Below are 12,687 nucleotides of genomic sequence, written 5' to 3'. Positions count from 1 at the left end.
GTCTTTAAACGCGAAACAAAGCTGTGAAGAAAGATAAAACATTCATAAACCCTTTCAATGAATGTTACGGCACAACTTATTCGAATAACATATTGATACGACAAATGACAGCCAACACTAGCCGACACATTTCAAGACTATGTATGGCTATCAAGCTAGCAAGGCCTGGAGACACAACTAGAATAGCAATAATGCAGGGACCATCTTGTTTTGCATTTCAAAATGTGACGTTTTAAGCCAGAAAAACGATTATGGGAGTTATCTGGCTAACCGATTTAGGTTAGGATTCCTGAACAAAATAACGGAGAATGTATCCACAAAGTTTAATTTAGGGAACCAGTTTTTGGCTTGACGTAGGATTCCACGAGCTAGATAACTATGCTAGCAAGCTAGCGAACGCAGAGGTATAAAAGACCTTGACAGGACGTTATTAACATGGTTTATGCCTAGCCAAGGTCTGGCGGACAAAAAACTTGAGCCAGACAAGTGAAATAGTAATGTACTTACTTAGGCGTGGACACAATAGAATCGTCTGCATTCTTGCTTGGGGACTTGACATTATTGGTATCAGAACTGCTGATGTTTTGCTTTAGTTCCTTGTTCTGTGGCGTCCGCTTTTTGGGAGGCATATCCGTACTGCTAAAGTTGTATCAAAAGACGTGGTTCCCAAATATATTCAGCACTTAATCATAGTCTTTCTAAAGGTAAAGGTTTCGCAGCGGTTTCAATGAATGGAAATATTATTAAAACTAAAAGACACTCAACCCAGAACTCCAGCAGACACACTACTCCCGAACATACAGCTGATGTCAAACCGCGGGAAAACGAGAAACGAAACATCCGTGTTGTGTTCGTCACTTCCGTCAAGAAGTGCTAGGTTTGCACTCTTCACAAACGTACCTGCCAACAAGTGATGCGAAGCGCAAAACAGACGCCTCAACTGTCGAGTCGAGTCGAGTGTTTGAAACGCAGATGTTTCGAAACGTTGATTCAGGGCGTCGTTTAGTTCCACATGGCACTTTAATTTCATGACAAGCCTCAAACTGTTTTGAAAGCTAGCGATACCTGGCGATTTTGTTACCACGAGTGTCTCCTTCCTTGTGTGCTGCCTATACATTATACATTGTCAGTAACTCCCAGTTATCCATATGATCCTATTCCAAATGCAATAGACGTTTACAAAAGAGGGGGACATAGAGTAAGATCGGAATGGGAAATAGCCCGTGCATGTGACTTCAAATTCAGCTCACGTGTGTGAATATTTTATACAAGTGCATATTTAATCATAAAGGTTCAGAGTTTTGTTCTAAAAGTTCTCACATCAAGTTAACAAGCCCTTGCGTTTTGCAACATATTTACTTTCATAGAATACCCCCAGCACCCAACAAGCTGGTGTTTCACATAAAGGGGGTATACAGTCATTTTTTTATGCTTGTTGGACTTTAGTATGACGTTTAGCACGAATGCAAACGACCAGGAGATGACGCTGTTGCATTGTTATTCAAACATAGAATCTTCTCAATACATGTCATACCTGTGTGACTTGGCACTCAAGCTAAATGCATTGTGCATTTCATAAATACAAGCCTTCTGATTTATTTACATCTTTGGTGCAATCACGGTGAGTTTTTTTTTTAATGTAATGGGAATTTCCAGTTCTGTGGTGTAGTTCATAATGTAATGCTGGTCCAATAGAGGTTTTCTTCATTCGATTCATTCTGCTGCTTGACCATCGGTGCTCTGGGATATGAACCGATGACAATAACAGTCCAGTTTCAGCTACGCAAAGGAACATTTCAGGACTTTAGTTGTAAACACACATAATAATGAATGGTCAGCTTTGCTCTCACTCACTCTCTACAATCAGAGAACGTTGGGAAATTAAAATACTAGTTGTATGCTCCTTTCTTTTGTCGTTCTGATTTGAGAACATGGAAATAGACGCAAATAGATTCTAGTGTGTCACCGATTTCATTTTTTTGTTGAACGCTCCCTGACTGAGCCAGCTGCTCCCATTGGCAACAAGTTGTGTCTGAGCTGTTAAAACTGAACCACGGTCAAATGTAACCATCGATTGCTGCTGTCTTTCTACGACAAGGGAAACGAAGAAACTGACCCTACATCAGGACATACTACGTGGGATTTTGGAGCACTAGGTTAGTTACAGTAGGCGTTGGCTATTGGCGTTATTAAAAAGATTGGCAGGTAGAACTGACAATAGCATTACCGCTAATAAAGTACCTTTGGCCAATGTGTTCACTTGGCTTTCTGTGGGGGGCGGTAGTTTTAAAATTCCCGGTTATTGAACCGCTGTTTTCAATCGTATAGATAGCGTACATTAACGGACACAGCCAACTGCAGAGACATGTATTCTGTCTTAAAATACTGTAATATGAAATATTTAGTAAGGGTTATTGAAGGTTCTGGGCCATAATACTAGCTAGCTTGTTTGATACTCTTTTTTAGATAGGGGAGCTAGCTTTTGATATTACAAGATTGCATGAGACACTGAACAACTCAATTATCAAATTCAATGTTAGCCAGTTAGCAGACGTTAATTACACATCATTGCACTTCGTCAGGTACGTATGGCGACTGAACAAGCTTTACGAGGACTATACAGATGATCTGTGCTTGGTTAGGGATGTTGGCAACTGTTCAAGACATTGTGCATCATCTATATGCTATCGGTAGCTGGACAGTTCGTATTTCATCTCCTTTCATCCCAAAACTAGCCTAGGATAGCTAGCTAACGTTAACGTTAGCTGACCCGTGTCAATGTTGCATAGCTAGCGTGAGCGTTGCAAAGCTAGCCTCAGGGTTTGAATTGATGAAAAAAACGTCAGGGTAAAAGGGAATCAGTTTGCAATCCCATCTAATGGTAATTTCAATACATCAAATGTTACTGGATTATCAATTATCAGTTTAGGTTATCCAGATAGTTTACCGACCCGGAATAATGGGTGGTCTCTTGCAGGCTAGCCAGCAAACATTTGAGGTTCATCTTACTTGGTTTTCTTATGTTGTCAAATTACCTTTGACACGTTTAATCTACCACAAACACTAGAGGATGCAGGTTTATATGTCTGTCGTGAAAAGAGCTTGCAAGTCGTGCCAGCCTCAGATAGCAAAAAGTCAGCTAGCACAACCTCCATCAAAACATTGCTCGGTGTCAAGGGTACTTATTTCAGGATGTGTAGCTAACTATTTAGTGGAATATTGTTGATGCACCGTAAATGTATTTAAGGTGTGTATTTGCGTTTTGGTGTAATGTCTCTCTTTTCGGAGATGAACACTTTTCTTTATTGTTTGAAATAAAATGGATTTGTAGTGTTATGGTTTAGTGTTATGTTTTATCAATTCCCAGAAATAGCCATGGAAGTGGGAACTGTTGTGCAGGAAGAAATGAAATTTCGTGGAGTGGAGTTCTCGATAAAGACCGAACTGGAAGAGGGCTTACTCACTGTGGAGATTTCAGACGTTATGACAGCAGATCAGTGGAGAGGGGAGTTTGATCCTGCCTGTGAGTTAAGACTACTCCGTATATCTTCAATGTGTCCAACCTATGATCATGCATGACTTTCTTTCATATTTTAGAGACAAGTAGGCTAACATCTTTTTAACATTTACATTGTTTGTAGATATTGAAGACCTCACACGCAAGACTGGCAATTTCAAACAATTCCCGATCTTCTGCAGTATGCTGGAGTCTGCAGTCTGCAAGGTTGGTTAATTTAGAGGAAAAAACATACAAACTGCATGTTACATAACTGTGTATTGGTTTGTATTTGACACATGGGGCCAACTGACTGACATCCATGGATGATTTTACCCAATCTGGCTTCTTATACTCCTTTGGTTCTGCGGTGATTTTTCAAAGTAATCTTTTTTTAATGAAAAAAGGATTTCTTTCAGAGAAGTGAGTCGGTCACTCTTGACCTGTTGACCTATGCTGACCTGGAACTACTTCGCAACAGAAAGGCTGGTGTGGTTGGCCGGCCCCGTGGCCAGCAGCAGTCCCCTGCCCTGAGTGCAAAACGATATCTCATCCTTATTTACACTGTTGAGTTTGACAGGTTGGTGGATATTTTGCTCAGAAAGGCTTTGTTTTATGTACGTATTTTGATTCCAGCTCTGCTCGATCACACGTAACTTTAATTTACATTTGAGCATGAGGCTGTGAGATGTTGGTGGACATCACATATGGATAAAACAACCAAAGCATTGCCTCAATAATTATAATTTGTGATTTCAAGAAACCCTCACCTGTTTTTTTTCTCCTTCAGGATACACTATCCTTTGCCCCTGCCATATATGGGAAAGCCAGACCCAGCGGCACTGCAGAAAGAGATTCGAGCGCTGCGTGCTGAACTAAACGCACTCCCTAGAAAAGGAGACGCCAGACCATCAGACTATGAAACACGCAGACTACGAGCCGAGTAAGTTCTTTCTGTTTTAATTAGACCAAGTCCAAATGATTCTACTGTCCACCTGATAGCAGGTGTGTTTTAACCAAAGCTCAATGTAAGTAATGTTGACTGCTTCAATATCTGTGTTCAGCTGTACACCTTAATATGCCTTTCATTGCAGTTATGCATAGGATCCAGCTAGAAATCGTGTTTTGGTGGCATGAGATATTTCAGGCCAGTTAATATTGTAGATGAAGATTTATTAATTGTGTGATGGTCATGTTAACAAGCGTAAAACAATGCTGAAGACACCTTTGGCTGACTAATGACCCTCATTGCATCTCTTCAGACTAGCCCTGGTCAGAGACGAGAAGGAGGCCCTTGCCAAAACTCTGGAGCGACTGCAGGTCATGGGGTCGAACTCCACCCCTGGCGGGTCCAGAGGGCTGCGAGATGTGGTGCGGAACCTGGAGGAGCAGCTGCTGAGAGAGCGAGCCAAGAGCCAGCGCTCGGCAAGCAAAAGGGGACAGGAGCAGCGCGTCCTGATGGAGCAGGTCAGTTAGACAGCAAGCCACTGGCTAATAATTCATCACTCATATTCATCACAGGAAATAAAGACATTACAATACATAGGTTAGTAAGAATACATTTTATTTAATGGCCCCTTTCATGACACTCAATATCACCTGGCATCACAAGAGATAATACAAAATAAGAAAGTGTGCAATAGTCATTAATAAAAACACAATAAGGTAAAATAATAAATACAACAATAAAATAAAATGTAACTGATGTTAGAGAGCATATGGTAGTTGAAAAAGATGAATTTTAAGAGCACTTTGAATTGGGATGTGAGGGGGAAGTGAGTTCCATTTCTTTATTACTCATAATTTCCCAATTAATTAGATCAGTGTGACAACAAGTCTGGACTCGATGCTCACGAAACAATGGAATGCCTTCCTAAGCTCAAACTGGGAAAATAGCTCAAACTAGGAGAACAGCTCAAACTGGGAGAACAGCACATACTGGGAGAACAGCACCTACTGGGAGAACAGCACATACTGGGAGAACAGCTGAATGCCCCTGCTCATTTTCTATGGCAGTAGTAAATGCAGGAAAGATATTTTGTAAAAATCCTACTGTTTTTTGTTAAAATCCTACTGTATTCCTAAGTAGATTTATCATTGAGATAGTAAAAAAAATCTCACATTGGTGCAAGATAATTTTTTTCAAATCTAATCTGATTTTGTGTGACTTTCTCAGCTGGAAGAGCTCAGGGCTTCTGAACGAGCGCTGCGGATTCGTGTGAAAAGTCTGACAAACGAGCTTGCTCTGCTGCGCCGTGGGTGAGTACGTTGTAAGCTATGATGACCTGCTGTTCTTTTGTGTGCATATTGTTTTGATGGGAAATGGCTCCTGGCAAAGTGGCTTTGTGCTGTGCACCATGTCAGCTAAATTTTGTGGCGGTGAGTCACTGCACAAAATTCACTGAATGTCCAATTTAGAATCCTCAATGACTTTGGGAGAAAATTAGGAAAAGTGCTTATGACAAACAACATTTCTAATTTCTGCATCATACAACACTGATTTCCTGTATGTCCTTCAGTGTGAAGTGTGACGAAGGTCGTGATTATAATTGCAGGTAGATGTATGTGTCTTTTGGTAACTGGAGTCAGACCCTGAGCATTTACTTGTGCAATAATTGTAATGGCTATAGTGTATTGTATTTTCCATAACTGGTTTTTCAAATATTGTATTTTGTCTTTGATATTTGACAAGTAGCGAGGTTGTAAATTGATCAGCAAACGTCCAAAACACTGAAATATGTTAAAGCTCCTCTTTTATACTCAAGCAAGTCCCAAAAGGGCAACTTTCATCCATCTTCAGAGAGAGACCAGACTGTGATAGCGTTAGATCCGTCTTTAACGTCTCTCAAGCCGATAAAGCCCCCCACTTAAGGGCTACATTGCCCGAGGGGACACAGGTTCAAGTCTGGCCTGATGTCATTTCCCAATCCTCTCCCTACTTCTTCTCCGCCTCGCATCCCGTCATATCTTCAACTGTCCTATCCAAAATAAAGGCATAAAAAGCCCAAAAATAGATCTTAAAAAAAAAAAAGTCTCTCAAGGACTAAATGTAACCAGTTAGCTAAACCAAGTTTGCTAGCTTCTTTCCTAACCACTATGGTTGTGAGCCCTGCTGGCTTTCCCCATTCAGTGGTGTTGTGTGAAAGCCCTAGTCGCAGGCATTGAGTTCAAAGTACAGGTTTGCAGTTGCGTACAGTGATCTGAGTGGCGACTGCACTCCAGAGTCTGTGACTGAGATGACGAGTAGCCCCAAGCTGACTGGGGCTGGGTCTTGGCGTTTTACAGAGACCTGCCTTACTAGTATAGTTTACTTTTCTACGCGTTTCCAAAACTGCCTCTTAAGAGTTCCCCGAATAGAAACCTTCCTATGTACACCTTAAGAGCCTGAATCCATGTTTCTGGCATTCATGTAGGTTTGAGCATTCTATGATTGGCATGACTCAGACTGGAGTGTGTCTAAGTGTCTATTAGAGAATATACTTCGCTAAGGACGTTTCTGGGAGACATCTTAAACCGTTAATGTACATCTTAAGGTTTGACTTACGAGTGGCGTAGCCCTGAGGAGGCTCTGGGAAACCCTGCCTTGCAGTGGCCTGTACGTGCAGCTCCAGCAGACTCTTAATGTCCTTGTTAATATCTTGTTTCATGCTGACAGCCAAGGTCATATAGAAGTGAACATTAAGATCAAGATGTTCTTACACAGAAACATTTGTAACAGACTGTTAAGTTGCCTTGGAAAATGTCATGTGTAGTCTCTTTAATTAATCAGCTCTGACTAAGACACTGTACTCTGTCTTCTTAAAGGCCAGGCCATAAAATGCTATGGACCGTAAAGGCTGTTGTAGGCTTCTTTCCACCACTCTTGCCACTATGACTTAAATTTAGCTGACATAACTCGTGCAGATACATCTCTTTGGATGTCTGAAAGTAGGTCAGCTGGACTTATATAATCTTGCCCTGCCTGCAGTGTCGGAGGAAGATTGCCTGCTTTATGCAGTGAGCGTAAGACTCGCTGGTAGTTTGGTCGTATTTAATGCTGTCATGTAACCCGTGTATGCCAAGCTGGTATTCATATGCTTGTTCTTCGTCCTCAGGCCTGCCCATAAGCTCCCCCATAGCCCCTAGAATGCCTTTATTATCTTTTGTTTACCGTTGTCTTTTCCTCTGCTTTTGGTGCTGGTTGTTTTTTCAGTAGGGTGACTCCCGTCTCAGGGGGCTGCGGCGGCGGGTCGCGGGGAGACACAGAGATCCACCGCTCTTCCTCCAGAGAGCGCAGTGTAAGCCGGATGATCGTGAGGGGCCGCTCCGGATCCCGCGAGCGGATTGACGACAGGGGTCGGAGGTCAGAGGAGCGGGGCAGGAGAGCTGATTCCACAGGGCCACGGGCCTACACATCACGACCCTCTCCTTCTCCCACAGGTGTTTCATCAATTCAGTTTATAATAGTTGAATATTTATAATGAGGACGTTTTATGCACATTTTCATTGTTCATAATTTTATTTTAAGGGGGTTCCAACAGGGAATTTAAATGCAGCTGTGAAAAGTGGTTTATGTGGGAGAGGGTTACTTCGTTTGATGTGTACTTTGGGCTTTGTAGCTCTATATAACACACTAAAGGAAAGGGGGAAACTGGACAAGCTAAATATGTCCTTCATATTTAAAAAGGATAAAATGTCTTTTAGTACTAACGATTCTATTTTAGTATTATGAATAATCTTGGGAGAAAGTAATGTCTGGTTGAATTTGACTGATTGGACTCCAGTTACCATATTCAAACCATTCTTCTGGTTCTGAACCTAAATGTGTACTTGTCTTATACTCTCCCCCTCAGGATCAAGGGGTCCCAGGTTTGACCCTACTGCGTACATCCAGGACCGACAACGTCGGCAGAGAGAGTCAGAGCTAAAAAAGTAAGTGCTCTGTTGGTCTGGCTTGTAGAAGGCCATTCTCTGCACATGATCACTATCTCTTCACGATAATGTCAACATGCAAGACAGCTATAGCAGCTTGTGATGGAATGCCATCGCTACCGTTGAGTATGTGCTCTGACTTCCATACCAACGAGCCTGGCCTTTTGGTGTTGCGGTTAGTGTACAGGTTTTTTACCCAATAAAATCAGTGAGGATGCTGGGTGGGGTGACTGCTCCCTCCCTGCGCTACACAGCTCTATGTGCAGGACTCAAATGCAACCTCCATTTTGAAAATGTATTTTGTGGGAGCCAGAGCACTGGGTAGACCCGCTGTAACACACTCTAAAAGCTGTATGTGAACGGACTTGATCTGACCACTGCTTTGGACGTGTGTGTTGTGGCAGTCAGAGGAAGATGAGGAGGGACATGCTCGTGTCGCCCGCTCTGGTGGAGCGAGGGCGCTCCCGCTCCCGTGAGATCTGCCCCCAGCTGGTGAGGACTGGCAGCAGTGGGCGGGGAAGGAGCCTCTCGGCGGAGAGCCGCAGGAGCCAGCGTTCCTCGGGGAGCTCCGTGACTGACCTGGACGAGCTCGCCAAGCCCCTGTCCTCACGGTGAGCGCTGCTTAGTGGAGCCCCTGCTGTCTAAATCGTGCTATAATATTCTACACGTCTACAACACTTTATTAGTTGGATAATTTCAACCCAAGCTCAAAACATTTGATTTATAGATATATTTTTGTACAATCAACCTATATCTATGTTTTGCGCAGTGACTAAAAAGCATGGACACTGTAAGCTCATTTCAAGAGTGATTAATTCAAAACAGCATGGAGCAGATTTAACCAATATGGGTCAGTTCTGAGCAGTGCCTGATACATGCTCTGACTCCATTATTGAACATATGGCAGCCTTCGTTTTGTTGAATTTTTAGCTCCATTTCTTCATAAAGGAAGGGTATAACACCATGCTGTCCATACGCACGGTCATTGGTTTTGCACCGCCTGGTTTGAGATGGAATGAACTTACACCATCAGGGTTTCCACTAGGATTTTATCTTGCCGGCCCGTGTCCGCAGATAATACATTTTACCGGACAAATTCTAAACTTACCGGTGCATGTTTCAATAACTTGTTACAAATCCAAATATAAATATAGCTGCAAGCAGCGATGGCGGTTTCCTCCTTCAAACATTGCGAACCAGGGGAAAAAAAAAACATTTGTCACTGTATAGAAAATCCATGCTGCAGACTTGCCAATGGGATATTACATTTCAAATCCAACATTTACAATGCTTTTGCCTTGAAGTTTAGACTGAGTGGAGGTTGTGTGTGTGCGCTTACCCTGTGTGTCTGTGAGAATGTATGTGTGTGACAGCAAGCTGTGTGTCTGTGAGAATGTGTGTGCGTAAAACAAAGCCTGCGCGTGTGTTAAGGGGAGACTGTGTGTGTGAGATTTAGGAGCCGCGCGGATGAGGAGACAGAGAGACATTCTATAGAGAACCACCCTAGCAAGTAGTCAAGCAGGCATGTTTCAAATATTCACCAAAAATCCACTTTTCACCTTACAGTCAACTTTTTTTCAGATTTGTGTACTAAACATTCCCAAGTGTCTTCATATGAACTTGTGATTGAATCAGAGTTTCACTTTTTGACATGCAGATGTGTAAAGCATTATTTTAGCGTTAACAATGTATCCAATTTGCTTTATATCAATCATTTTTCAAGATATGAAGTTGCCTTTGCACATGGGAACATGTTGTGGTGTTTTCCAAGTGACATACCAGTTTTGTGTTGATATCTCAAAGATTAGCTGAGATATGACTTCACTTCCTGTTTGGCCGCTTTTCTGCTGAATTTGAGTGGATGAACCGGACAAACCATATGGTAACTTTTTGTGAAATTTGGAACAATCATTAAGGACAGTCCCTTCTTTATTCATGCAAAGTTTCATGTCTCTCATTATACCACTCTAGCGCCACCAACGGGTCAAAGTTGGACTTGTGTTAACACACGCAACTTTTGAACCGCAGGACCGATTTTCAGAAATGAGGTACCATTGGATTCCCTGGATCAAGACGAATTAAACACACCCTGTCGCGTTAATTTCACTTAAATATTTGCTGACATATGACTTCACTTCCTGTTTGGCTGCTTTTCTGCTGAATTTGAGTGGCTGTACCGGACAAACGGTTGTGAGGATCAAAATTCTGTTTACAACTTTTGTGAGGCTAGGTCTAAAGATCATCTCTGGTGATTTTGAAGAAGATTTGCCAAAAATTGTAGGAGGAGTAGGCTTTCAAAGGTTTTTGATAAAACCGGAAATAGCGGAAAATCTATATAACCGGAAATTGACACCGTGGGGTGGGTTTAATTCGTCTTGATCCAGGGAATCCAATGGTACCTCATTTTTGAAAATCGGTCATACGGTTCAAAAGTTGTGTGTGTTACAAAAGTCCAACTTTGCCCTGTTGGTGGCGCTAGAATGGTCTAATGAGAGCCATGAAAATTGGTGTGAATGAAGAAGGGACTGTCCTTAATGAGTGTGCCAAATTTCACAAAAAGTTACCATATGGTTCTAGGGGCTGCCATTGACTCCCATTGCAGCAACATAATAAGAAAGCCTACAATAACAATAGGTTACCTCCTACCGGAGGAAACCTAATGAAGCCTATACACTAAGGTTAACAAAGGAATGACAAAAGGAAACACATGTGTTTTTAACTGTTGCTAGTTACATTGGTGTGAACCCATATGCTGGTATTGATAGCGTAGGCTACAACTACACTAAACTATTATCAAAGCAATGGCACTTAAGACAAGATAAATCCTAGATATCGTTTATTTATCAGCATAAGTACAATGTGGTTTGGGTGAACGTAACTGACCCAGTGAAGTGAGTAAGCAAGCCTATATTTTCCCTTCTTGAGGTTGCAAGTATTGACTGTCCATCAGGCTACCGGTTATCAAACAAACCCAAAGAGCCGCTAATATGATTTTGTTGTTTTGCTTGAAACACAAATTTCTATATGTGTATTATGTTTCGTTTGAGTATTATTACATGTGCATTAGACATATTGACAGTTTTCAACTTCTGTTTTTTTTTTTTATATATATAAATTTTACCAGGAAAAAAAAACAGTAATTACCACCTATAACCTGATATGAGTTTGGTTTCATATGTGTCATAATATTACCTGTCCTTTCAGAGGCAGAAAAATCATCTATAACGGCCCCACCTCAGTAAGTGGAAACCAATATTATTATTTTGTATTTATTTACTAATTTTGTGAGTTGCTTTTTTGCCTTTTATTTTGATATGACCGTGTAGAGTGACAGGATATGAGTGGGCGAGAGAGGTTGGGAATGGGAGCAGGAAATTACTGCGGGTGGGTTTCAAACCCGGGTCTCCGTTAGCACTTGGACCTGTACATAAACCAGTATTATTGCCCTTTGTTCAGTCCATTGATCAATGTCTATGAGGTCATGTATAGTAACATTTCTTTGCAGATACAGACTAGAGGCAGAAATCTGAGCAAAAAGCCCATGTGCAGCACACCAACCCGGAGGATGAAGATGAACGACAGAGGTACTCTTTTGCATACTTATTTAGTTACATTTTTGTGTATTTGTCTTCATATCAGCTTCCATTGCATAATTCCATTTGATTTTGAATCTTTGAAATAAAATGCAAATTAATATCAGAATCATGCCAGGGTGCTGCATCATGCTTGTGGCTGCAGCATAAAATAGACATTTGCATGGAACTGCTCATTGCCGGTGCCTGGATGTAGCAGTGTCAGTGTTGATCCTGCTGTGTGTCTCTTCCAGGGGGAGAGACGTCCATGGACACCGGGGCAGACCTGTCCGAGATAGACGCTCGACTCCAGGCCCTTCAGGACTACATGAGGGAGCTCGACACTGGACACTGATGCTTTTAAACATACATTCCCCCCTATGTGCGCCAAGCTACTGTATGAACGTGGACAGAATGGATGAGGACTGTGACTGTTGAAACACGTGTTGATTTTTTTCCATGTATGTCCTGAGAAGGTGTATAGTACGCCATACCTTTTTTTTACCCACATGAACTTTCCTCGGAGCTGGACTCTTATTCGTAATTAAGAGATGCATGTTAAGAAACGAAGCCACTGTTGCCATGTAGACCTTTATTATAAGGGACATGTTTCCCCCAAAAGCCCTTTACCTCAGGGCGTGTAGACGTTGACAATCCTTGTGATGACCGCCTTGTCCGTTGTTTGACACTTTGAACTTGTAAATATCG

At 41.9% G+C, this 12,687-nt stretch overlaps 2 protein-coding genes across 2 annotated transcripts in view; one reads left to right on the top strand and one right to left on the bottom strand.

The window, feature by feature from the left end:
- Positions 1 to 763, bottom strand: part of rb1 (retinoblastoma 1) — a 28,938-nt gene extending 28,175 nt beyond the window's left edge. The window contains exon 1 of the mRNA XM_080839331.1: positions 508 to 763. Within this exon, the coding sequence (XP_080695457.1) occupies positions 508 to 629 (122 nt within the window). The 5' untranslated portion in view covers positions 630 to 763. The remainder of the gene's footprint in view (positions 1 to 507) is intronic.
- A 2,612-nt stretch (positions 764 to 3,375) lies between these two features.
- Positions 3,376 to 12,334, top strand: ccdc61 (coiled-coil domain containing 61; the record flags this gene model as incomplete). The annotated part of the gene is made up of 12 exons (XM_080854439.1): positions 3,376 to 3,523; positions 3,642 to 3,724; positions 3,916 to 4,076; positions 4,287 to 4,439; positions 4,759 to 4,963; positions 5,673 to 5,755; positions 7,689 to 7,915; positions 8,329 to 8,407; positions 8,812 to 9,018; positions 11,612 to 11,645; positions 11,913 to 11,991; positions 12,234 to 12,334. The coding sequence occupies 12 exons, from the start codon at positions 3,376 to 3,378 to the stop codon at positions 12,332 to 12,334; spliced, it is 1,560 nt and encodes a 519-aa protein (XP_080710565.1).
- Between the last annotated feature and the right edge of the window lie 353 nt (positions 12,335 to 12,687).

The sequence above is a fragment of the Sprattus sprattus genome, assembly GCF_963457725.1.
Source record: "Sprattus sprattus genome assembly, chromosome: 1".
Taxonomy (NCBI): Eukaryota; Metazoa; Chordata; class Actinopteri; order Clupeiformes; family Clupeidae; genus Sprattus; species Sprattus sprattus.
This window is presented reverse-complemented; position numbering and strand designations above follow the sequence as displayed.